General features: G+C 50.4%; 1 protein-coding gene across 4 annotated transcripts in view; it reads left to right on the top strand.

Moving 5' to 3' along the window:
- The window catches only part of NRP2 (neuropilin 2), a 117,328-nt gene that overhangs the window by 50,972 nt on the left and 40,364 nt on the right, over nt 1-25,992 (top strand). For all 4 annotated transcript variants that reach the window (XM_008259015.5, XM_008259014.5, XM_008259017.5 and 1 more), the window contains exons 8-12: nt 6,643-6,787; nt 9,787-10,136; nt 11,893-12,037; nt 16,200-16,316; nt 19,161-19,301. In XM_008259015.5, coding sequence (XP_008257237.1) covers nt 6,643-6,787; nt 9,787-10,136; nt 11,893-12,037; nt 16,200-16,316; nt 19,161-19,301 — 898 coding nt within the window. The remainder of the gene's footprint in view (nt 1-6,642; nt 6,788-9,786; nt 10,137-11,892; nt 12,038-16,199; nt 16,317-19,160; nt 19,302-25,992) is intronic.

Here is a 25,992-nt window from a genome sequence, read left to right as displayed (position 1 = left end):
AAGAGCCCCATGGGGTACTTATCTGCCTCTTTTAAAATCATGGGTTTGGAAGGGACTGTGATAAGTCACCCAGACCTTTCTCTGAGTCCAATGGGCCTGCACCCCAGTCACCTCAGATAAATGTCACTCGGCCTCATTCTCCACTAGGGATGCAATGATTACTCCAACTAAGAATTTATGTTTTCAGAAGAAACTTTGTTTTTGCCTCCTGGTGAATGACTGGTTTGCCTGTATTCCTTTTGTGGTAGTCATTTCATTGCTTTGTGGCTAAGGTTAGGACAATGACTCAAACCCTGAGCTGGTAATGGGTATCAGCCTTCCAAAACCATGGGCGTGACTGCCTCGTCTAACCACGGTGGGGCGTGCTCTGAAGAGAGCCAATGCCCTTTCCAAGTTCAAGTCCTTCTGTTTACCTGCTCCCCCTCAGTTAGAACTGAGAAGAATCCAGTGCCCTGGGTAATTAAGTTTGTCCCTTATCCATTTGCCATGGGATGAGATCAGACCTTTAGCCTCTCCACTTAGAAAGCTCAGGGGAAAATTTCATTATACATAAGCTTGAACCTTCTTTCTAGCAGGCTCCTGGGCCTGGCATCACCCAAGTCCCATGGGTGCTGAATTGTCTCCCGGAGCTGAGGCCAGCCTTCCTGAGCTGTTCGTGCCCCCAGGCCTAGGCTGTGTTGCAGAGGCCAATGGGAAAGAGCTCATCAGGGGTAGTGGAGGGCTGATGGAAAGCTCATCTCAGCCCAACTCCAGCAAACCTAGGTGAGCGTTGGCATGAGGGCCTTGCTGGTGGATTGCCGTGCCATTTGCTGTCTTCCTCTGCCTGCTCTGTGGTTTGCGAGGCTACATTGGAAGAAGCATGTGGCAGTGCACATGCTCCAAGCCTCCTGCCCTATTCCCTGGCTGTCTTTCATGCATATGGGACTTAGGGGTACCCCTTTAAAAATACCTTCGAATGCCCATTAGGAGGTTTTCAGGCATGGAGGACCACCCCCCTAGCTTGGGTGTCTGTATCTCTCCCTCCCTGTCTTGCCAGGAGGACCTTGGCCATGGGATGGGTGTTCTTCCCCCACCCCATCTTCTCCTCCAGCCCCGGGTCCCTGAGCTCCTCCCTGGTGCTTTCCTGTCTCAAATCCTGAAACCCTAATCCTGTTAGTAGGCTGTGTTCCAGGGCTCAGCGTCTCGCTGGGGGTAACCTAATCCTGCATTAAATCTAGCGGCCCCACAAGGCACACACAGATGGGGATGCGCACGTCCACCCACCGCTACCCGCCCGCAGAGAGAAGCCGCCCTGCCCCCGTCCCCTCTGTGGCAGGAAAAAAATTGCCTGATGACAAAAACAGCCTTAAAGTAAAGGAGGAGGCGAGCGGAGGTCATCACAGCCATGAACAAGCATTTGGTTGTCAGGGGGCGTCTGTGCCTTTCCCAGCTCTGCGTGCACTCCCTGCTCTCTGTCTCTGTCTCTGTCTCTGTTTCATCTGTCTCTCTCTTTCCCATCTCCCTCTCTCATTTATATATATATAAACACACAGACACATCCCTTCTGACTCTATCTGGCTGGGTTCCCACTCCCACTAGAATGAAAGCAGCTTTGAAAAAAAAAACATTTGTAGTCTTGAAAGAAGCGTTTTAAGAGAGAAATGGCAAGACGATGATTTACAAACAGGACAAACCCTTGCCCATTACCTTAATATCACCTCCCTCCCCACCCCCACCGTGCCACAGACCCCCTGTCCCACCTGGCCTGTTTGGTGCAACAAATTAATTAGACGGATGGCATTCATTGATTAAGCATTTATTTTTATGTGTAGACTTGATGGCTGGCTTGAGAGAAAATGCAAGGGTAGGTGATGGGAGAGGCAGGCCAGGCTCTCGGTTCTGGGATGAGTGGGTCCAGTTGCTTCTGAGACTGATTCTGAATCCAAGCTGCTGGTTGCCCCAGGTGCTGCCCTCTGTTCCTGCCACCGTTTTCTTTTCTGCCTGCTTTGTTCTCTCCTCCTGAGTGTCTGCACCAAGTAGAACTTTGGATGCCATGGAACATGTATTAGTGGAGAGAGAGATTTATTTAAAAGAAGAAGAAGATCTCATGCACAATTTCTACCTCGGGGCTCCAGCGCTGTGTTGTCTTTGAATTGTTTTTCCTTTGCTGTCCCTGGAGCTGAGAGAGTTCAGGTATTTACAGCAAAATAGAAGTAAACAGTAGGTCATCCTGGCGGGAGTAAAGAGACAGGTGTGTGCGAGCTGAATACTGAAGCCTAGCTCAGATTGGAGCAGTGCATGTGGGCAGGGACTGCATCTGTCTGCCAAAGCCTCACCTCATTTAGGTAATACCAGGGACCTCACTGCAAAGTTGGGGAGTGAACATCTTCAGCCTCAACATGGGACTTGGAGGTCACAAGCTTGCAGAACTTGAACTCACTCAAGTGTGTAAAGGCCCATTTGTTTCTTGTGACTTCACCGCCACTTTGACATCTGTCCTAGGAGCCAGCAGGGAGGGCAAGTTAAGTTCAGTCTCTATCTCCATGCCTATTATCAGCTTTATTGTCCTGAAGGAGAAACCAGGGTATCTAAGGTTTATTGATTTGCCTATAGTGATTCAGTGAGTCGGCAGGGAATAGGAAATAAAACCAATTTCCTGGCATAATTTCCTATGCACATAACCCCTTACCTTGCAATGCCTAGACTGGAAGCCAAGAATCCATCTCAGGGAATTTGATCAGAAAACATATGAAGGGTGATTCTAAAGCCACAGAAGCATTGAGAAAGTCATAAAGATGCATAATATATGATAGCATTTACCAGCTATAAATAGGGGAGATGCAGGGAGAAAAACTGAGACCTTATAAATCCATTGGGTCAGGAGAAATAGAAACTGCTTAATATTTCATTAAAAATGGATTTTCATAAATTGCACTTTGATATCTTTGGGTGAAAGACAATATGTAAGGACTAAGGCGTTGTTATTCATTACTCTTGGTTATTAATAATTTGGGCTGATATGGAACCAACACATCAACAAGGTACATTCTTCCAGTGAATGGGGCACTCGCCACATGTTCTGGGCACTAGCTGATATGTCCACAGAAGCACTTAGCCTCCAAGAGACAGTAGGCTACAAAAATGCCCTGCTACAGAATGGACACACTTGGAGCAATTTGAGAAAGGCTTAGTGTCTGGAGGCCAGAGAGGACTGTAGAAATCAAGCCGTACAATCCCCTCATTTAACAGAGAGGGAAACCAGGGCCTGAGGGAGGTAGAGATATTTGCCCACTCTTATGAGCTAATTAGTAGCAGAGCCCAGCTCCTGGCTCCTGATTCAGTGGTGATTTTTTGTGTTTTTGTTTTTTCAACTTTGCCTGACTCAGAGTGAGAGAAGCATGTCCAGTTGCATGGAGTAAGACGGTGTTCCTCCAGCGAAGGGTCCAGAGAACAGGGGGCAGATACAAACACAAGGTCAACAGCCAGTGAGGAACCATGGAGGAACTAGTCTGGAAACATAAAGGACAGCTCAAAGCCAAGTTAGGAAAGAGCCTTCATATGATCCCAGGGCAGGAAGGAGTGTACCATGTGGAAGGGCAGGTGAAGTTCAATTTGAGCAGTCAGATAGAGGGTTTAGGGTAACTAAACGGTGCACTTGCCTCCCTTGCTGACTGCTGTCGCTGTGGCCAGGGTTTAGGGGCTCCACCCAAAGCCTGTGGCCACTTGCATCTCTGGGCAGACCTCCCTGGGCATGTGCGCTTGAGCAAGTGCACTGCACACGCACAAACAGCCAGACACACACACCCCGCCACCTTCCCAGACAGTCCAAATACACAGTTGCCTTCTTTCTGAGGAAGGGAAGAAGAAGAAGCTTCTCAGTGTTGTCTGCCAAGCTGAGAAATGGAGGGGTCAAATAAGAGAAAATTGGACATTAAAAACACAGAAGACGTGCTGTGCTCCTAAACAGCAGCAGCGTGGTGTGTGTGTGCTGGGGATTAGCAGCGGTGCTGGAGTTCACATGCACTCAGCTCTCCAATTATGGATTCACATGGCAAAGAAAGCTCTTTTCTCCCATCTGAACTCTGTAGCATCCCCTGATGGGGGCCACACACACTGTCACCATCACCGTCCTCGGGGAGCCGTCCAGAGGTGGCCCCTGCTGCTCACAGCACCCGGCCCAGATCAGCAAAGTGCTGCATTCGCTTGCTCCTTGCCAAAACAAAGCACAAACAAAGCCCGTGCCTGTGCTGAGTTCTGAGACCTGATTCATCTCTTTTCCTTGGACTCGGTGCCTCCATCCCTTTCCCCAGAGCTGTGAAGCCCTTTTTCAGCCCCCAGGAAGCCAGGGGCTTTCCCAAACCCCTGTCTGCTCTTTTCTATCAGCCATCCCTGTCTCAAGGGGCCAGGCACCACTCCCACAGGTCTTCTGCCAGGTGTCCAGCTCTTACTCTCTTTTCTCCTCTATCTTTGCCCTTCTTCCTCCCTTGGGCACCCTTTTACTTCTTGCTCATCCTCATCTTCACTCACTGGACAGGAAGTGACAAAATCGCACCTGCAGGAGAGGAGTGGCCAATCAGTTGTCTCTCTGTGCTCCCTGCTGTCAGCAAAGCAGCAGACTTGGCATCTGGCAACCTGAAGACCCAGGGTAGGTGGGCTCCCTGTGGGAGGAGAGAGAGCAGCAAGCTAGACAGACTGGATAGGAGCCCCCAGGTTTGGTGGGCTTAATACCAGGGAACAACGGTTTTACCTGAGTGAGGCAGACTGATGAGAACCTGTTTCCTTCACTTGGTTGCAAAAGGTTTGATACCTCCTACCATCACCTCATCTCATCATCCTCTGATGCCTCCTACCCTTTAGCTCACCATCATGGTTGTGTCATTAAATGATGCACCAGAACCTTTGACCTTAGCAAGTGGGAAATATGGAAGGCTCATGGCTGCCAAATGGTAGAGTTTGACAGTTCACGGGGAAGAAAGGGTTAAGTTGTGTCCATTGGCTCTGGATTCCTGTGCTACCGTCCAAAGCCATTCTCAGGTGGGAGTATGCACTCACGCTGGGGTCGTATCACTGGGCACACACACAATTAGAGACCTTCAAGCAGGAAAGCACAAGCTTGAAGCATAAAAACTTGGCAAAGGCTTTGGATCCACAAGGCATCTCTGAGCCTCAGTTTTCTCATTCATAAAGTAGAGCTATAATCTTTACTTGCTGTGGTGTGGTAGGCATAATTGTGTTTACACAGTGTCACACTCAGAAGTATTTAGATAAACCCATTTCCCCATTCCCTTTGCCCCCACCCTGCCAGTGCTCCCAATACTTGGCAGGTCCTGGGTATACTGAGCCAAAGCATCCAGTTCCCCTGTGCAGGGGAAATCCCTGATGGTGGCCGACCTGGCTGGGGCGGGAAGGATAGTCTCTTGGTGGTTATGGCTGTGAGACATGGTTTGTTGGTTCTTCCCTCCAACCTTATCCAAGGAAACCAAGAGAAAATCACATATCCTTGCTGCAGTTTCTTTCTTTTTTCTGTTTTTTTTTTTTTTTTTTTTTTTTTTTTTTTTTTTTCCTTCCCTTAATGGAGAGCCCAGAAAGCATCAGGTCCATATGGTGGTTATTGACGCAGGCCATCTGGGCAGCCAGGCCTGGCTCCCTCCACGGTGGATCAGACACATTCGGAAAAGCCTTTCCTCCCATAAGAGCTGTGCTGGTCAGATGGGGACAGGGATGGATTTCATTACAGGGCGGGGACCACAGTGAGAGGAAGCCGGAGCAGGACTCAGAGGGAACTGCCTGCAACCTGGGCCCCGCAACAAAGACCAGAGAGAACCTGGCCAGTGCTGATTGACACAGGGGCACTGGGGTAGCCGGTGCCCCTCACCCTCTTACCCGCTCCTGGGTGGGAAGGCGTTTAAGTAACTAACAAAGACGATTGCAATGCCTTGCAAAAATTCCTATAGCCTGCAACATAAGGGAGTGTCAAGTTCAACCCAGTGTGTGAGGTCTGCCAGCCCTAAAAGAGGGCACTTCTACTTCACTTTTAACAGATATTCTTATTCATTCTCTCTGTCTCTCTCTCAGCTTTTGAAGTGCTGTCATTTTCAATGCCCTGTCCTCTGCTCACTCTCTACCCGGAGGCAAAATTTTTCTTCCCGCCAAAAGTTTTCGCAAACACCATTTCTTATTTTCAAGTTGGAGCAATGTGAGCCCAAAACAAGCCCCATGATTAGTTTTATTTATTTAGTTAGTTATTTTTAAAAGATTTATTTATTTATTTGAAAGTCAGAGTTACACAGAGAGAGGAGAGGCAGAGAAAGAGAGAGAGAGAGAGAGGTCTTCCATCCCCTGGTTCACTCCCCAGCCAGACCTGGTGCTGATCTGAAGCCAGGAGCTTCTTCCAGGTCTCCCATGCAGGTGCAGGGGCCTTAGGACTCAGGCCATCTTCTACTGCTTTTCCCAGGCCATAGCAGAGAGCTGGATCAGCAGTGGAGCAGCTGGGACTCGAACCGGCGCCCATATGGGATGCCGGCACTATAGGCAGCGGATTTACCAGCTACACCACAGCGCCGGCCCCAGTCACTGATTAGTTTTAAACTCGAGGGGGTGCTAAAGCGGAATAGAACACTGCAAACAGGGTTTGATAACGTGCTCTTGTGCCTTGTGTTATAGTTATTTCAGGCCAACAGCGATGCCACCGAGGTGGTTCTGAACAAGCTCCACACCCCGCTGCTGACCAGGTTCATCAGGATCCGCCCTCAGACCTGGCACTCGGGCATCGCCCTCCGGCTGGAGCTCTTCGGCTGCCGGGTCACAGGTGAGGGGTCTCCGAAGAGGTTGGGGAGCTGGTCGCCTCTACTTCCCCGTTTAGTGCTCTGCAAGCAACACGAATGCACCATGTGACCTTGCCAGGACGGGCTCAAGGACTCAAGTCCTACTAGAGTTCGTGTTTTCCTTCATTCAGTGCAGCTTTATTAAGCATATATTATTTTTACCAGCTAATGTTTATGTATTTTTTAAAAAATGTATATATTTATTCTTTGGGAAGGCACAATGACACACAGATTTTCCATCCTCTGGTTCACTCCCTAAATGGCCGCAACAACCAGTTCTGGACCAGGCCAAAGCCAGGAACTCCATTCTGGTCTCTCAGATGGGTGGCAGGAACCCAAGTACTTGGGCCAGCATCTGCTTTCTTCCAAGGCACATTAGCAGGAAGCTGGATCAGAAACAGAGTAGCTAGGACATCAACTCGCTGTAATATGGGATGCTGGTACTGTGAGCAGCACGTTAACCTGCTGTGCCACTGGTGGCCCCATTCTAGCTAACTTTTATTGAATGCTAGCACAGTATCAAGTTCCATTCTCACCTAAGTTGTGTTATCTTTTATGATCCTCACGAGGACTCTACGTGGTAGGTGTTATCATCCGTGTCACTTTATAGATGAGGAAGCCAGTGCTTAAAGAGCTAGTTCACACAGCAGGAAGAGGACGAGTCAGGCAGTTTGAATGCAAAGTCTTTGCTCTCCTCCGACACTTTGTGTTGCCTCAACTGGGGCAGGAGCTGTACATGACACTGTGGAAACCACGGAGAGCACACCAGACCCAGCTCTGTGGGGGCTGTGGACAAGACATGTTAATGGAAAAAAAAAAAAACAACCCAGACATAAGTGTAAAATCCAAATCGAGATACATGTATGGAAACATTGGCTCATGGCCAGTGGAGGTGCCTTGGAGGAGACTTGACCCAGTCCAGGAGAAGGATTTCCTTGTAGAGGTGATAACTGGGCTAAGTAAGGTTAGAGGACAAATAGGCTTACCTGGTGAAGAGAGGAGGGAAAGTGCACCCAGCAGGGGTCACGGCTTGCCCAAAGGCACTGTGGCAAGAGGGACCAAAAGAGAAAGTGAGCAGGGTTGGGTGGCAACCAAAGGGGTATGGATTAGGGGGAATCCCAGCAGGAACGTGAATGCTTTGAGGTGGCTGGTGTGGTGGTGTAGGTGATAGCTGGTGGTTGGACCAGCCCTGGCCATTGATGGACAGTCCAGTCCCCTTCATCTTGTGGGCGTGGCCTCGGTCAAGCAAGTGGCATTTGACCTCGAAGAGTCTGAGAGCCTGTAGGACACACCCATCCACATATCTGCCCTCTCTTCTTTCCAGCTCGGACAGGGCTCCCTCCAGGCTCCAGGCTGACCCTGTTTGAAGCTTCTGCTTTAAACACCGTGCATTCATGCCGTCTCTACATCTTTCTTTTATCTGTGTGTGTGTGTGTATGTGTGTGTGTGTGTGTTACTAATGTTTTTTTTCCCCCCAAAGAAACCACTTATTTAATGGGTACAAATTTCCTAAGTACAACTTTAGGAATATAGTGATTCTTCCCATCATACCCGCCCTCCCACTACATCTTTCATATCCATTTCTTGTCCACTTTCCAACAATGCTGTTAGGTGAGTGGGCAGGGACTGATGAGGAAAACAAGACCCAGAGGCTGAATAACTTGTCCATAGCGCCGCAACTAGGAGGTGAAGAAGGAACTGACCCCATATTTTCTCAGTACAAACTCTCTGCTCCTACCACCTTTACACAAACACCTGGCTTCTCTCCTATGGATGTGGCTCATCCTAATCCCTGCTAGAGGGCTGTTTCCTGTCCCTTCCATGTTGCTGTCTCAGGACAGCAAAGGCTGGCCATCAAGGAACTAGTTAAGACTCATTTTCTGGAAGACTGAAAGTGGAGAAGCAGTGAATTTGAAGGACAACCTGGAGGCTTTTTTCTTTCATCTATAAGTCAGTTTGCAAGCATCTAAGGCACAGTCATTCTAGAGCCTGCCTTGCCCAGCACCAGCTATTCATTCATTTCCCACTTGTTCATTTGCTCCACAAATACTGTGTATGGGGTCCCACACTGGAAACTGGAGATCAAAAGTGAACAAAAGAAGTGGGGTCTCTGACATCAGGGGACTTTCAGGCTAAGGGGCAGGATAGACAATAAACAAGAGCAGGTACTGGATAATTACAAGCTACATGTGTGTGAGTATGTGTGTGTGTGAAGGGAAGAAACAGGGTGCTATGCAAATGAATGAGGGGACCTGTTGACTGTGGGTTGACAGTTTGGGGACAGCCTTTCTGCCGATGTGACCCTTAAGCTTGGGGGCGACTGAGGTTTGTCTGGAGACAACTGAGGGGAAGAGCATTTGGAGGGTGGGAGCAACACGCGGGAAGGATCCGCAGCGGTGAAGAGCTGTGCTAACCACGTGGAAGTGAAGACCTGAGGCCAACCCCAGAACAGTTTTGAACTAGTTGGCAAATGATCACCCAGGAAATAACCCACTGCTCGGCCAAGCTCCCCTGCACCCACCATCCCAGAGAGGGTCAGTGGGGGCTGGGGACATTGACAAGAATGTGCTGTGCACCTTCTGAGAGTCCTTGGTTAGAGCCACAGCCAACAGCTGGTGGATGTGCCAAGCACTATCCTATGAGCTTCTATAGAAAAATTAACAGAACCCTCGCAACAACCCTCAAGAGGCAGGAAATGTTATGAGCCCCCCTTGAGATCTGGGGAAACTGAGGCATAGAGTAATTAAATAACCTGCCCATGGTCATCCAGCTAGTAAGAGGCAGAGTGAACATGAACTCGAAGTTGGCTGCAAGTCCACGTTCTCAAGCGCAGTGTTATACAACCTTGGAATGCAAAGAATCTCAGCAGACCAAATGTGTGCTAGTTGGGGTCTTTTGCAGCTCCCTAGTGGTGAATGGACGATCGTTCCTGGTTTGTGGGGTGGGAGCCGTGACCTTTGGCATCTTTCCCTACCCTCTGCAGATGCCCCCTGCTCCAACATGCTGGGGATGCTGTCTGGCCTCATCGCAGACTCTCAGATCTCCGCCTCCTCTACCCGCGAGTACCTGTGGAGCCCCAGCGCTGCCCGTTTGGTCAGCAGCCGCTCAGGCTGGTTCCCCCGGATCCCTCAGGCCCAGCCAGGTGAGGAATGGCTTCAGGTGGACCTGGGAGCACCCAAGACAGTGAAAGGCGTCATCATCCAGGGAGCGCGCGGAGGAGACAGCATCACTGCCGTGGAAGCCAGGGCATTCGTGCGCAAGTTCAAAGTCTCCTACAGCCTCAACGGCAAGGACTGGGAATACATCCAGGACCCCAGGACGCAGCAGCCAAAGGTAAGCCATTCCCAGAGGGCTCTCTAACCTTACCCCAAGCGGCGAGGCTAACTGGGGTGCACAGAATTGGAGATGCTGACTTCCCATCTCAACAGCCATCATCAGACCCCTGCAAGGCAATCCAACAAGCGTCAGCCAGAGATTATTTTATTCCAGACACTGTGCTAAATGCTTAGATGCTCTTACAATCCTCCCAGCTCTAAGGTGGTATTCATTTGGAATTCCCATTTTAGAGATGATAAAACTGAGGCCTGACATCCCACTCAGGGTCACACAGTTATCCGTGGTAGAGCCAGGATTCAGAAACTCCAAGTCTGGCCCCAAAGCCGAAAGGCCTAACTACCATTCCATGCTGCCTTTTTGTAAAGTTCAACACCCTTTAGCTCTCTTTCAGATAAAGTTTCCTTGAAATTGGTCAAACATCCCAAGGGGGATGTGGGTTTTGGAGACCAAAGTATAGGAACAAGGAGTTTGCTTCCAAAAATAACTCTGTTCTGACTATCACAGCACTCCTTTGCGTTTTTCTAGTCTTGTCTGCTTCGGTCTTCCCCTCCTCTCATACTGAGGCTGGGGAGAAGCGAGCAAAACTTACTGCAGGCCCCAAGTTCAGGCCAGTGCAGCCTGCACCCTGTGGTGACAAGGGTGAAGGTTCATCTCCCCGACCGACATGTGTGGCCCCAGGACAGGGAGACCTCATAACCCCAGCCCTGGCCACGTTCATTACACTGGTCCTCGTTTCTAGGTTACCCCTTGTTTCCTCCTGAAGGAAGAGGGCAGTGCAGTCTCTGGTGGGCCGCCTGCACCAGCCAGTTGTTCCCCTTGTGGCTGCCGAGGCCAGGGCTGGCAGGAGGCTTTGCAATGCTGATTTCCTCCAGCTCTGGACTGCAGAGGCCTGGAGAGGTTGCAGGCGGGCGTGGTAACAGCACATTCAGTTCACGGTGCAGAATGAGGGGCACAAGCTTCCCCACAGAGAGGAAACGGAAGTGGCCTTGACCGGGGTTGGAGACAGCCCTCCCTGAGACAGCATTCTCCTTCTGGAATTGTGGACTCGGGGCGTCCTGCAGAACAGGGCCACCCCGCAGCACCCCGGCGGCTCACTGACCGCAGCCCTTGGCACCTGCACAGGTGAGGGAGGGGCAGCCAGATGTGCTTTGGGTAGGGTTTCTCACTGGCTCCCACCAGGGCAGCTGGTTTTGTGCAGTAGGGCTCTAGCTGAGTTTTCGTGGACAGAACTGCTTTCATTAAACAAAGGTTTGGGAAATGTTCTCCGTACCATGAGTGTGTGACCCGAGGACATGTCACTAGCCTGGAGGAGTGGGGTGGTCACTTTCCCTTGAGGCTCCCAGGGAAGCAGGAACTCAAGGTCCACTGGGACTCTAAATCCAGACTTTCAGGCATTAGGAAAAGCAGCATCGCTTTGTGAGTAAACAGGATTTCAGAACAGTCAAGTCAGCCTGAACTGCCTTCTCTTCTCTTGCTAAAGTCAGCTTAAAGCGCATTCATTCGGAGCCTGCTTCCCCCCCCCCCCCATCCTCGGTTTTGGTCCCAGGATAAAAGACATAAGCGGACAATTGCGACTTTCTTCTGCTCTCTTCTCTGGGTTCCTAACCACCTTCCAAATGAATAAAACCTTGGTCTGAAGATGACACTGCCCTTGATGCTGCCTGCCTGGTTGGCTGTGAAAGGCGGGGAGGAAAAGAGGGAAGAGAGGGCAGGCAGTCCACACCAGAAGGGCTGAGCCACCGTCTCTCTGCAGCTGTTTGAAGGGAACATGCACTACGACACCCCTGACATCCGAAGGTTCGACCCTGTTCCTGCACAGTATGTGCGGGTGTACCCGGAGCGGTGGTCGCCCGCGGGGATCGGGATGCGGCTGGAAGTGCTGGGCTGTGACTGGACAGGTAAGGCTCTGCTCTCTGCGGGGGGCTCACTCCCATGGTCTCATGCACTTGGCATTCAGGGACACTCTCGGGGCAGGGGGAGCAGAGAGGCCCCAGAGGAGCCCTATCAGGTGGGCACCCCTGCAGGTGGGCGCCCTTTGGCCTCTGCAGACCCTGGCCTCTGCCACATTCTCAGACCACAGGGACTGCAGCCTCTGGACTCAGCGCAGCTTCCCAAGCTAAGTGCACTTTCTTTTTTTTTCTTTCTTTCTTTTTTTATTTTTTTAAGTCTCCCTTCAGTTCTCCAACCAGAGTCTCTCAAAAGCAAATCATAACCACACACCACCCACCCCAATTCAATTAGACCCTGACTCTCAGGCCAGAGGGCTGTGCCTGTTGATTTAGGGAAGGAAAAAAACCCCTCATGATAATAAAGTAATCGGTTTATGTCTGAATCTGGCCTCCAGATGTCACTGGCTAAGAGACTTCATTTTCATTTCGAAGCCACATCTGTAAAAGGCATTTATTTGCTTGGGAGGGGCCTTGTTGCAGGAGAGCTGTTGGCAGCGGGGCTTCTGGATCGCTACTATCCCAGCCAGGTGGCACAGGCCCGGGGCGGTGCCTCCAAACCTCCCCAAGAGGGTGAGGCCCCCGGAGCATGCCCACACGGCCCTGTTTCTGAGGGAGGACCTTACCCTTCTGAGTCCGGCCCCACCTCTCCTCGAGGCACCGGCCCTCCCTTCACAGAAGGGCTGGCCCTAGATCTCACTCTCTGGCAGCCAAGGTGAGCTCGCAGGGCCCATCCAGAGCTCAGGGCCTGCACCCGGCACCAGCAGGAGCCGTGGGTAGGCTAAGCTGGCCTGCCCTCTCTCCAGCAGTGCCCCAGGAGTCCCCATCTTCCTGTCTGCGCTCTACCTGTCACCAGCCACGCAGCAGGATAGCTGGAGAAGGATTAATAAGGGCATGTCAGAGAAATGCTTTTGGCTCCCAGAGAGAAAAGTACTGCCTGTGCCCTGGCTCTAGCATTGGCTCAGAGGAGCCCCGTGGAGGTGCACAGACAGGGAATTGGGCCCAAAGTAGCCTCTCTCACCTTTGAATGGAAGGCAGCCCCAGTGAACGCATTTTAGCAGGAAGACACTCACTCCCCATCGTGTAGGGGTGAGGCCAAGGTTGCCTGCAGCCTGACAAATGTGCAGCACCTGTGCTCTCACAGGTACTGAGAACTCACGTCCGGTGCAAGCTGACTTCATCTGTGGCTGCGCTAGGCTCAGGGAGTAAGCGCCTAAGGCATCCCGGAGCCTCCAGGCTGGTGACTTTGAAATGTTCATGACCATGATCTGCATCACAGCTCACCTCACTCACAAGCACACCCCCCCACCCCCCACCCCCACACACAAGCGCTCGCATCTGTGGGCACAATGCTATACTGTATCCTCAAGTTCAGGGATTCTGGGGACAGATTGCCCAGTCCTTGTCCTGCCTCAGATGAGCTGTGTCCTTCTCAGTGCCTCCGTTGCCTGAACTGAAGAATGGGAATGGCATTAATCTATACTCTCCAGGATTGCTATGTATATTAAAGACACCATGGGTATGAAGGACTTAGGCTGCTGCCCGGCACCCAGTAGCCCGTTATAATAAGTAAATGGAACTGAAGCCAAAGGTTCCCAAAGCAGTGCTCATCCTTACTGTGGGAGTGCACTCTGAAATCGTGTCGCTCGTATATTTAATGCTAGTCATGACCCATTAATTTGATTCCACAACCCACTGATGAGTGTGATGAATGGTTTGAAAAACAAAAATCTCACAGACTCAGGACCACACTGAGCGTAAGGGAGGAAGGCACTTGCCCAAGGTCACCCAATTCTCTGGGGGCCACCCCACTCTTCTGTGCTCCTGTGCCTACCACACTCCCAGTCGGGCCCTGCTTTGTGCCTGCTGGGCCAGTTGCTAATGACATCTTCATCTTGGTTCTCTCCCAACCCGCCCCCAGTTACACCGGTGATGGTCAGCAGCAGGTTTCCCATTTCCAAGTCCTGCCTGGCCAGTCCCTGGAAGATCAGCGTTGAGCCACGTTACCCTCCGCCCAGCCTCCTGCCTTTGAAGTCCTGACATCTGGTTTCAATTTTGGGAGCGCGTTGCTGCTCCAAGCTTGGGCAGTTACTTCCCAGCTCCCAGTGCAAGCACTGTGGGCACGGAGCTGTCCACCATTTCTTTGCTTTCATCCAAGCACCCTGCCCTTGCTGGCGCTCTGAGCCCCCTGGATTTAACATTATCCCCACCCACAGCCGACGACCCACTTTGCTACCTAACATTTCCAGAAACTGTCCTCCTTAGGTCATGCGGCTTTTTTTTTTTTTTTGGTTTCTCAAACTTTCCAGTCGTTTCTGCAACTCATCTTTGGTTCACTTCTTCATTCCCACCCCTAAAACGATCACAGAAAATGTAATGGGCTGGGTTGGGTTGCTACAGCTAAGTAATTTGACAGGCCTGCTTCACCTGGTTGGTAGGTTTGTTTGTGTTTCGAATGATTACTTCTTCCTTGCTGCCCATAGGTTGTTTTACAATGGAGCCTGAGATTCTATGACACGGTGACAAATCTGAACTTACAAATTAGGACGCTCTGAGGCTATTTGCTATGTACGGTGAGCAAGAGGCAGACACAACTAAGGGAAGCACGAAAGGTTATGTGCGTGGTACTTAATAGCAGAAAGGCAGGAAGTCGACCGTGAAAAAGCTATTCAGTGTATTTAGCAATTTCCTTCAGCTCCTGCCTTTATTAGCTGGTCTCCTGAAGAGCGCCTGACAAAGGTGCCTAATCACATACAATAGTGCAAAGGTGCATGTACAGACAGGGGAAGAACAATCCACCATTTCTTTGGGGCTCCTTGTTGGCAGGTAGCTCTGGGATGAAGACACCACCTCGCAACACGTGGGCTTACGCGCCGGTTTCCAGAACCCTTTACACCCCACCCAGGGCCTGACTCATGGCGCCATTCATTCCATGAATGGTTGCTGAATGAATGGCTGGTGTGAGCAAACAAACAGACCAATGAATGGATGAATGAATCACCTAGAGCCCAGGTCAAAACCGAATGCCAGCAGCCAAGTTGGGCTGGGTCAGGTTTTATTGCCTGCTATTTATTATAACGTGTTCAATAAGTTGCCAACACTTAGGAAGCTAGAGATTTTACATAGAAAGGTTTGGCTTCTTGTAGGGGGAAAGTCTGGGGGAGGAGACCTGACCATAATGGGCCACCTCCCTTCCAGGCCTCTTTTCAACCAGGCATGGTTTGTCCCTGTTGCCCTAACACACCTTACTCTGCCTCCAGGTGCTGTCTGCTTCCCTCACCCATAGTAACCACTTGGATCCAGGGAGCATTTGCATTGGCCACACTGTGACCTAAAGGCACAGCCCCAAATTAATTCCACCAGAGTCTGGAGGCCTTTAAGTCCACATTCCCCAGCCATCCAGTTTTGGTGCAGATATACGAGCACAACGTGTCTGGAGCCGGGTTGCCCAAGCTGTGGGCGGTATTTATGGTTTTCAGCATGTTACCGTGGGGCCCCATTGTTCAGGGCATTTTGAAGCGTTAGCTTTGGTTTGCGAAAGTTGTGTTGGATTCAGAGAAGGCTGAAAAGACAAGGTCTGTTCTCCGTGAAGCAGGAGTGTGAACAGGCAAGGCCACCAGCAGCTGTGCAAGGGGCAGTGCACACAGACCCATTTTCCTTATAGTGGAAGCTCGCTTTGTTAAACACTGAGACTTCTCCAAACCGTTTTTGGTGGCTGTCATTCTTTTGTGTGAGTGTTAGCCACGATTGTGTCTTAAACAGAATGCAGAGCGTGGTTCCAGCCCTGCCTTGGGGTGAGCACCACACTCCTCCATTATTGCCCTGCATGGCCTTTTGTGCTGGCTCAGGGCCTCTTCTGTAGACTCAAGAGCTGAGATTTGTGCCCAGGCCTTGGCCTGGCTGTTCCTGTACGCCAGGGCCATTGTCAATCAGCTCGGGCTGTGCTCCCCTGGTCTGCGTAGGCAGCACACAGGTGACTTCGGCATCTTGTGCACCTGTGTGCATCTTGGCTGTCCTCCTATGAAAGCCCGCACTTGGTTTGAACATCTCCCCCCTGCTGGGTTCCAGCGTGAGCTGCTGCAGCATGTTCTTCCCTTCCTTTGCTTTTATTCAGACTCCAACCCCACAGCAGAGACTCTGGGACCCACCGTGAAGAGTGAAGAGACCACCACCCCTTATCCCATTGATGAGGAGGCCACGGAGTGTGGGGAAAACTGCAGCTTTGAGGACGGTAAGGATGGGGTGGGCATCAGACCACATCCAGTATGGCATGAGTGTGGGCCTGGGGGGTCAGAGTGTTCTCAGCAGCCAGGGGCAGTGGCTACTTCACACCAATCTAGAAGCATTCAGACAGTGTAACAACAAGGACTGCCCTGTGGGTGTGGACCCACTGGTCACCAAAAGGGGAATTCTTCCTTCGAGATGTCACGGTTAAGCCCTCTCCACCTGGCTTCTCTTGGGAAAGCAAAGCCATCCTCATCCTTAGGCTTCACAGCGTGACTGCCTTTCCTGTTAGGCTGTGTTTCGACGGCGCAGTCAAGTGAAGATCTGGCGGTCATCTGGGGGATCTGGTCCGTGGAGCGTGATAGTGGGGTTAATTCAGCATTTAACCATGACTTAATTGTATTTCCCTGTGTCTTTCACCGCCACTGATCTGAGCAAGTTTAACAGTGATGATTCTATAAGATAGCGTCTTACGTCCCCCGGGACCGAGTGTGGGGCAGAGACAGAGGCAGAAGCCTGAAAAGGCATCTTCAACCACTCCTTCCAAACTCAGGGGCTCCTCATTTTTGGATCTGTCTCTTCCCATGGGAAGTCCTTCTTCCTTTTGTTTTGTTCGAAGCATATCCAAGAGAGATCAAAACAATAATTGGCAGAGCTCAGAAGTAAGGCACATTTTAAACCATATTGCTAAGGTCACAGAGGATGAGGGCTTGCCTGGTATTTTGGGCTAGAATTTTAAGTTCGGCAGCCTCGGTTTATAGTGAATTACGGACCATTGTTAAATGTTCATTAAACAAAGTGAGGGGAGACTGGTGAAGAGACTGAGAAGATGCAAAGATGTAGGAAGATGGCAAATCTGGGGGACCCGTGCGCACAACTATCCGACAATATGAGGGACTGCACTGATGGAGCGGATGGCTCCAAGACATGACTCCTAAGAAGAATGGGAGGAAAGCCAAAAAGAAATGCTGAAGTTGTGCGACTGAAAAATGATAATTTAATGCATATGCTTTGGGGAATGTGTTTTTGTATATTGTGTGGGTGGGGACACTGTTGGTCAGGGCTAGTGGAATACAGAATTCTGACATTTTAATTAACTTGTTTTTGTTTTCCAAAGAGAAGAAGGAGGCTTGGAGAAGCTTCCAAGACATGTTTAAGATAGTTTGAGGGCCAAAAATGGGATGCATAGGGAGTAACTCTGTGGTATTTGATTCACAGAGTTAGTTTGGACAGGGGCAGGGGTCCTATCTAAATGACAATACAAGCAAAATGCAAAAGGTTCTGTTGCAAAATTTCAGAAGTTGATTTTTAATATAATTTTCCCATGTATAGTGGTTTGTTTGATTTGAGGTTTCTTTGATGGCTGCTCACTTCTATTTTGTATGTATGTGTGTGTGTGCAAAATATCATTTTGTGGAATTTGGTTCCTGAGATATGGAATGCATGCAAACTTAACAGAGGAATTATGGCGTATTGAATTACTCAGTATTTTTGAACGGAAAAATAGAAATTCAGAATTGTGGGGAGACAGGGATGGTGAGGGCAAAGGACTAGCTGGCTTTTCCAAGCCACAGGTTGATGCTTCTGTAATAGATTCCATGTGTTTCTTCTCCACTCGAGCTGACTTTGGCCAAGGGTGGGCAAACATTCAATGCCCTTGCTCTGGGAGGGGAGGCAGAAACAGGGCCTCCTGGCCGGCTGCCTCCTGCCTCCCTGACCTCTGGAGGTGAGCCTTCCTCACCCGCACAGGGAGCAATAGGTTTCTCCAGTCTGCTGTTGCCTTTTGACTTCCTAACCTGCATTGGGAGCCTTCCCCTCGGAAATCCCTCTCTGGGAACATTGGGAAGGGAAGTGAGAAGGCCGGAGACCCCACTTCCTCCTGCTGCCGGCGTGCGCCAGCGCATTTCCGCTTGTCTCCGTAGCCACTGCTGGCGAGCGTCCAAACATGGCTTCCACTTCCTCTCTTTCCCCACCTGCACAGCACCGTCGTTGAGTTGCATGTGTGGTGCTGGCTCAGGCTGGATTTTTAGAGCTGGGTGGAGCCTCAGAAGAAGCCCTCTTGATTCAGTCTTCCTCAGGTGAACACCCAAAGCAGGCAGGCCCAGCCAAGGTGTTGTCACTCGAGCTCTCTCTGCCTCCCCTTGGGTTCTTTGGCCTCAGGGAATCAGCACAATGGGATGTTATCCTCCCGCCTGCTCAGCTCTAAGTGGCGGCTGGCCGGTCCGGCCCCTGCATTTTGTCCCTACCATGCCGAATGGCCCGTCCGATGTCGCCTCCTCATGGGGATGACAAGTTGTCCCAGCCACTGAAATAAGAGGTGAAGGTTGGAGAACAAGCCTCCCTTGTTTCTTGGGTCACTTTCTCTTCGCTAGCCACAGCCACCGGGCATCTCAGCCCGTCTGGATGCTAATGGGCTGCCCCATCACTTGTGCCAGCCAGGTTGGCAGGAGATGAGATAATACTATTTTTTTGGGAGCCAGCCTTCCACCGAGGCACTGGGGAGACATTCTTCTCCAGCATTTAGGGAACAGCAATTTTCACATTTGTCTGCTCTCCGAGGTAGACAGAAGAGACTGATTAGAGCCTGCAGCCATCCGTTTGGTGGCCTCATTTATAACTGCTTACTATGGAAACCACTGGCAGACTTGGCTGTCGTGCCTGGGAAGGATGAGACCAAAGGCTGACCCGAAAGCTAGCAATCGCCAAGACTAGTTAAATGAATAAGCAAAGGGAGCCACTTCTTTCTCTGCTCCCTACTTGGGCCCTGCCAGCCATTGAAATAGCACCACTGTGGTTGTTTTCTGAACCCATTTCATTTGCTTTCCCTTGGGTTATTTTTCCCCCCTTTTAGACAAAGATTTGCAACTCCCTTCGGGATTCAATTGCAACTTTGATTTCCCGGAGGAGCCCTGTGGTTGGATGTACGACCATGCCAAGTGGCTCAGGAGCACCTGGACCAGCAGCTCCAGCCCACACGACCGCACATTTCCAGGTAAGCCAGCCGCGAGCGCAGAGGGGAAAGGCTACGGGCTTGCTTGCTGTGCATTTTTCAGTCCCAGCTTCCTTTGCAGGCTTCATAACTTCTCACCGCAGAGCAATCCTGTGCTCTTTGCCCACAAACCACCGCAGTCTTTGCTCAAGACGTCATCTCACAGAACCGAGGGTTGGTGGTTCCCAGCTTCTCTTGTGATTACAGCACAGCCTGACCACTGGGAGGGAGAGAGGAGGCCACGGCAAGAAGGAGCAGTTGGGGGAGGTGTGGGGAGATGGGCTGAGTCAATCAAGCTGCTGCCTTCAGCACCTCTTGTCCCCTTGGGGCTGGTCCTCAGACAGACATCCGAAGACTCTTGAGAAACCAGTGCACTTGATCGGATGCTATGTCTGAGGGTTTCAGTGCACCTGTAGCCAACTCGGGGAAGGAGGGATGGGGCTGCCTGGCTCTTGGCCTCTGCCCGAGCATTGCTGCTGACCCTGGAAACAGTACGCCTAGAGGTTTCAGAGACCCAGCCTTCAGAAGCCTCCCCTGGCACTGTCGATTCCAAGGTGGTGCCTTCTGCCCGCCTAATGGGCAGAAGCAGGGCTTAAACGTAATCTCTGCCATCACACGCTTTGATAACCCGGCGTTCTGCTAAGTGTTTAGCAGCAGGCTTTCCAAGAATTGGGGGGAGAAAAAAACAACCCTGCTCTGTGATGCTTACCACTTTCAGTGGTGTAACTACTGTTACCAGGTTCAATTTAAGCTGTCAGCCCACCTCACTGGAGATGGAGTCGAGGAGTTCAGAAATAAGGCATGATATCATTTTGTCCATTGTACAGATAGAGAAGATGTAAATGATCTCAGAAGCAAAGACTCTGGTAAAACGTGCTAAAGTAATGAGGAAGTGTTGTGTTTTGCCCATCTTTTTCTTTTTTTTTTTTAAAGATAATCTATTGAGGTATAACTTTCTATAATTTCATTTTTAAGAATGATAATATTTGACAATTGGCTTGCAAAACTCCAGAAATCCTGCTGAGTGGCTCTCACAAGCCACTGCGTGCAGGCTGCAGCACGCAACTCCTTAACGTTCAGTTCTCCTGCCCCTCTGCCCGGACCCTGGGCCCCTATAAGCATCTGAGAGGAAAGGGGTTACTTTTAGAAATTCGGTGGATCCGAGTTGCAGGGGATACGGGGGAGAGGCTAGGAACTAAGTGGGGGAGGGGCCCTCCTCTGCGGGTTCCGCAGAGTTGCTGGCTCCCCCTCTCCGGAGGGTCTGGCCGGTCCCCTGTGCCCAGGGGCTGGCGGTAGGACAGATGCTAGAAGAGCACTCGGGGCTGACCTCCTGACACAGCCTGCACTTGCTTCCCCGGAGGGTCACAGCGTCTGCTCTGAAGAAAAACATTTTCATATTTCAAGTGTTTATCTCTTCAGCATTTGAGTGCTCAGAGAGATTAATATCTGAAGATCACCACGGCCGCAGGCAACAGGAGAGAACACTTACCCCAGTCCCAGCCTTCATCACCCTCCCCGCCTCGTTCCCCGCAATAATGTTTAATTAATATAATAAGCCTCCCGCTCGTTGGAAAAAATACTTATTTTTCTAACCCAGCCTGGATTTTTCATTTCATTTCCTGTCCTTCGAGACTGGGTCCAATTAATTCGTGGTTGTCCCCAACCCCCACCTTGTATCTGAATGTAAAGAAAGGTTGTAGGGGTACAAGTGTGTGTGTGTGCTTACTAAGTGTGCATGCCTTTTTTTTTTTTAAGATGTAGTCATTTTATTTGAAAGCAGAGTTACAGAGAGGTAGAGGCAGAGAGAGAGAAAGTCTTCCATCTGCTGGTTCACTCCCCAAATGGCTGCAATGGTCGGAGCTGAGCTGATCTGAAGCCAGGAGCCAGGAGCTTCCTCCAGGTCTCCCATGCAGGTGTAGGGGCCCAAGGACTTGGGCCGTCTTTTACAGCTTTCCCAGGCTTTTGCAGAGAGCTGGATCAGAAGTGGAGCAGCTGGACTAGAACCGGTGCCCATATAGGATACTGGCACTGCAGGCGTTGGCTTCACCCACTACACCACAGCGCCGGCCCCTAGTGTGCTTGCTTTTGAGTGGGTGTGGTTTCTGTGCATGGGGGCGCGTGTGTCTGCGAGGTGTGTGGATAAAGTGAAGCTCGGCAGATGCGCTTTGAATAAAGAGCTGTAGACGTGGCTCCTCTACAGCCTGGGCCATTTGCTGGGCTTTATGGCACCTGCCTTCAAGTTCTTTCCACTGACTCGGGCTGCCTCCCTTGCACCCTGCTAAACAGAAAATTCTAATCCAAGACGATCAGAAGCCAGCCCTGCCCAAGCTACAGGGCCACCAATAAACAGATAGCAGTTCTGGGAGAGCTGAGGTTACCTCCCTGGAGCCTGGCCTTGGCCTCTGAACCTTTGCCCTCCTCCGCCTCCTCGTGGTCAGGGCCTGGCACCCACCTAGAGGCCCCGGCGGCTGACCCTTGCTGCTGGTTGGAAATTCTCAGCTTTGCCCTCACTGCGGTGGGTTCAGCCCAGCCTGCGGTTTGGGAGGGCTCTTCAGAGCTCAGCAAGCAGGCCGAACGCCAACGTTTGGCTGCGTGGATGGGGGACAGAGGAAATTCAGGCCATCACGAACCGCTGGATTCATGTTGCTCCTCCCGTAAGATACTGAGAAGGAAATCAGAATCCCTAAAGTTTGAAAAAGTGGCACTTGTCACCTGCCTCGGGGAAACAAAATCATAAGATTGTTCTCAGAACCCTCCTCTGTATCCTCCGATGACTTAAAACACCGATTTCCATATTTCCTGTGTTTCTTCTGCTGACACAACCCGGGACCAGGCTTTAAGCAGAAAATAGAAAGCAGTTTCTGTTCAGGGTGGTCCTTTCTTCTTCTCCTTCTTCTTCAAAAGCAGGGGTGGAGGGAGACCCTGAGGGGAGCAGCTGGGAGAAAGAAAACAGCTGTGCGTGGTTAGGGGCAGGGCAAACGCTAATGGGTTCAGAGTGGCAGCTCCTCCCTCAGACCTGAGGGCTGCTGTGTCACCGACATTCACACCGGGCATCCCTCAAAGAGGAGCCCTCTCTGAGAGCGGCTTGTGCCCCGTGCCCTTAGTAGATAAATGGGAGTCACTGAATTAAAGAAGGGAGGTGCCTGTGCCCAGTGCAGGGGGCCTAGGGCTGCAGAGAAGGGTGACAGCGTGCGCAGACAACTGCATCAGAAGCATCGCAGGAAACTGCTCACATTCCTTGGATATTTTCTGATGTCCTTGTTTTCTCGTGTTTTCCTTTTTTTTTTTTTTCCTGCTCCTTTTAAAGTCAGCAATTAGCTCTGTTCCCTTGGCCAGTGGTAATGGTTGCTTAAGGCTGACGGGACACCCACTGGTTTCACTCCCCCACTTTTGTTTTTCCACGCAGTCTTTCAAGCCACTTGGAACGCCTTTTTATAGCCCTCTGCTTGTGGCTTAGCTGCCTGGAGTGTGCTCACACCAGCCCCTGGGGACCCCGTTCCAGCTTCAGTGACCCCTGCTGGTGGTGTTTTCTCGGAAGCCGGTGGCTCCTCTCTGTGGCTCCAGTGACAAAAAATGTGTCCCTGAGCAGGAGCTGGCATGGCATGTTTTTCTTCCTGGTATTTTGAGTTTTCAGTTTTGACATGATGGGGTGCAGATCTATCGGGAAGGAGGCAGCTCCTTGAGATAAAAGGGTGGGCCCACATATTCAGAGCTACAGTGTTTACTGTGATAGCTATTAGCCACATGTGGCTATTAAAACTTCAGCTAATTAAAATGAATCCACCCATAACTTCTGTTCTGCTGCTTACTAGCCACTTCTCAAGGGCACAATGGCCACAGTACACTGGTCAATGCATATACAGGGGTCTTCAAAAGGTTCCTGGGAAATGCATGATATGAGAAAACTATGCCTGGATTTCAAAATTCTTTTGCACCCAAATAAACTTAGCATTTAGTTCCATTTCTGCAGGAATTTCCTGAAGTATCCCTGTGTAGAACGTGTCCATTGTCTTAGAATGTTGGACAGCACTGCTCTAAAGTCTTTGGACAATTGATACAAGAGCAACCTCCAGGGCACTTGCTGATGCTGTCGGTCCTTGGTCTGGTGTAAACCAAGAAGCAAGTGATAAGAGGGTGTATCTTCTCTGTAAGAGTGGCTGGTATTTTTATCATTGTGCCATTCTGCCTCTCTGAGCAACCATAGTCACAGAAGCAAATAACATAGCATTTGATGGGTTGAATCTACTCTAATCAGTCAAAAAGAGCACCCTGGGGTGGGCATTTGGTGCAGCAGTTAAGGTGCTGCTTGGGACACCTGCAGTTCCTACCAGAGTGCCTGGCCTCGAGTCCCAGCTCCATTCCTGATTCCAGCTTCCTGTTAATGTACACCCTGGAGTCTATGGGTGATGGCTCAAGTAGGTCCCTGCCACCCACTTGGGAGACCCAGATGGAGTCTGGTCTCAGAGCTTTAGCCTGGACTCATCTCAGCCATTGTGGGCATTTGGGGAGCAAACCAGTGGATGTAAGATCTCTCTTTGTCTCTCTGGCTCTGGCTCTCTCTGTGTCTCTCTGCCTTTCAAATAAATAGAGTATAAATTTGTAAAGATTACTGCACTCCTTCTTTTAAAAAAAGAACATGCTAAGTGAATACTAAGTAATAGCATTAATGTTTGTTATTGCTATTGTCACTATTGCTATTGTCAGGGATGAGACAGGAAACAGTTTGTCATTATGAAAGGACCAAGCTGTGGCTACTGGAGCACACATTTATGGGACTGAAAGAACCCTTACTTTGGGTTCGAAAAGTAACTCAAGAGGTCAGTGTTGTGGCACAGCAGGTTAAGCTGCCACCTGCGAGGCCATCATCCCTATCATACTACTCCATTTCTGATCCAGCTCTCTGCTAATGTGCTCGGAAAGCAGCAGATGATGGTGTATGTACTTGGGTCCCTGCCATCCATGTGGGAGACCCAGATGGAGTTCCAGGATCCTGGCTTTAGCCTGGCCCAACCCCAGCCATTGCATCCATTAAGGGGAATGAACTACCAGATGGAAGATTTCTCCAACCTTCCCTCTTTCTCTCTGTCACTTGGCCTTTAAAATAAATAAATAATTTTTTTTAAAAAAAGAAACACAAAAACTAGCTTAAGTAGGAGAGAGTCAAGGATCCTAATGTTATGAAATAATTGGATTTTACAAATGGTTTCTATTTCAGATGTACGTGGAGACTTGTTAACTCTTCATTGGGGCTGTTTTGGTACAGACTGGGCCATTGAATAAACTCTATTAGAGTGAAAGTCCAGAGCTGTGATTCATTTTGAATGTTCACAAGAGATTAAGCGAAGTGTGGGTGGGTATGGTGGATAGATGGTTGTGGAGAAATCAAAGGAAATAATTAATGAGGGAACTCACTTATGATGGGCTTGATTTCTGACAGTGAGATAGTGGTGGCTGGGAATTAAAAAGCGACTCTCTGAGTTCAAAAGACTAGGTGGGCCGGCTGGCAGCGGCGATCCACAGCCCGAGTCGGGTGCTAGGCTGAAGTGCCTCTTGGAAGTGGCTGCCGTGGTTGGGCTGCAGCACAGTCACTGCAAATGCAAGGAGAGAAACCGCTTGGCCTGGTACAACCTGTGCTTGCCCCGTGGTTGGGAGGAGGTGGAAGGCAAGGAACTGTAAAAGGTCATATAACTGGTGTGTTCCTACCTGGGATGCTTTCAGACGTTTTCCAGTACTGGGCATTTTGTTTGACTGTGTATATAGTGTATATAATGGACACATGAGTCCTACTTTTCTAAGGAGGTTGCCAGTGTATGACAAAGTAGTAAAATTAGCATGTTTTGTTAAAAAAAAAAAGAATAGAAACTGCTGGGGCTGTGGACTGTGATGGATAACGACAGACCAGGAACAGCGTGGCTAAAAGCCAGCCAGCCGTCAAGGGGTCATTTCAGCTGGAAGAGGAAAGAGCGGAGGCCCTTCTTGAAGAAATGTTGGGAAATGGCTTTGTAGCAAAGACATTGGCGGAGGGAAGCTGTTAGCTGTTCTTGCTGAAAGCCACGGTGGGTTGAGGTCCCAGGCAGCCGTGGGTTGATAACGAAGGGGCAGAGTGATAACAAAGCTGTCTCAGTGGCAAAACCTTTCGTGACCTACTGAGAAACAGCGCTCGGTAGACTGCTGCAAAGACCAGGCCCGCAATCTGAAATAACCACAAAGTGTTCTAGCGTAAACCTTGAGCACATCCTGCCGACCGAGTGCATCTCAAGTCACCGTTCCCCTTAACCGGTTGTTCAAGACCTTTGCCGAAGTGCACTGACCTTGGGAGGCCAGCTGAGTGGCTGACTCATGTTTTAAGTATGACCTATACAAAGAGACTACATCTCCTGCAGCCCTAAATATTCTTTCAGATGGTGGTTCTAGTAGGAGGGCAAGATGCTAGCCAGGAGATGTGTGTGTTGGACAGATGGTGTGTTTGGCTTTGCGATAGCCAGGGGGATCAAGCTGGTGATTTATTTTGGGGTTTGGTAAGGTGTAGACACAACTGATTCCATTGCTGTGAGGCCAGCCGTGGTCACGTGTCCGTGGGACACTCAAGCAGCTGAAGCCAGATGGAGCCGTAAATCGCCAGGTGAAATATCAAGAGACCCTTTCTGGAGAGAGCAGCAGGTTAAACCGCCCGAACGACCCTGCGCTCTGCACT

This window comes from Oryctolagus cuniculus, chromosome 3 (assembly GCF_051225735.1).
Source record: "Oryctolagus cuniculus isolate XC-2025 breed Fujian yellow rabbit chromosome 3, ASM5122573v1, whole genome shotgun sequence".
Classification (NCBI taxonomy): domain Eukaryota; kingdom Metazoa; phylum Chordata; class Mammalia; order Lagomorpha; family Leporidae; genus Oryctolagus; species Oryctolagus cuniculus.
This window is presented reverse-complemented; position numbering and strand designations above follow the sequence as displayed.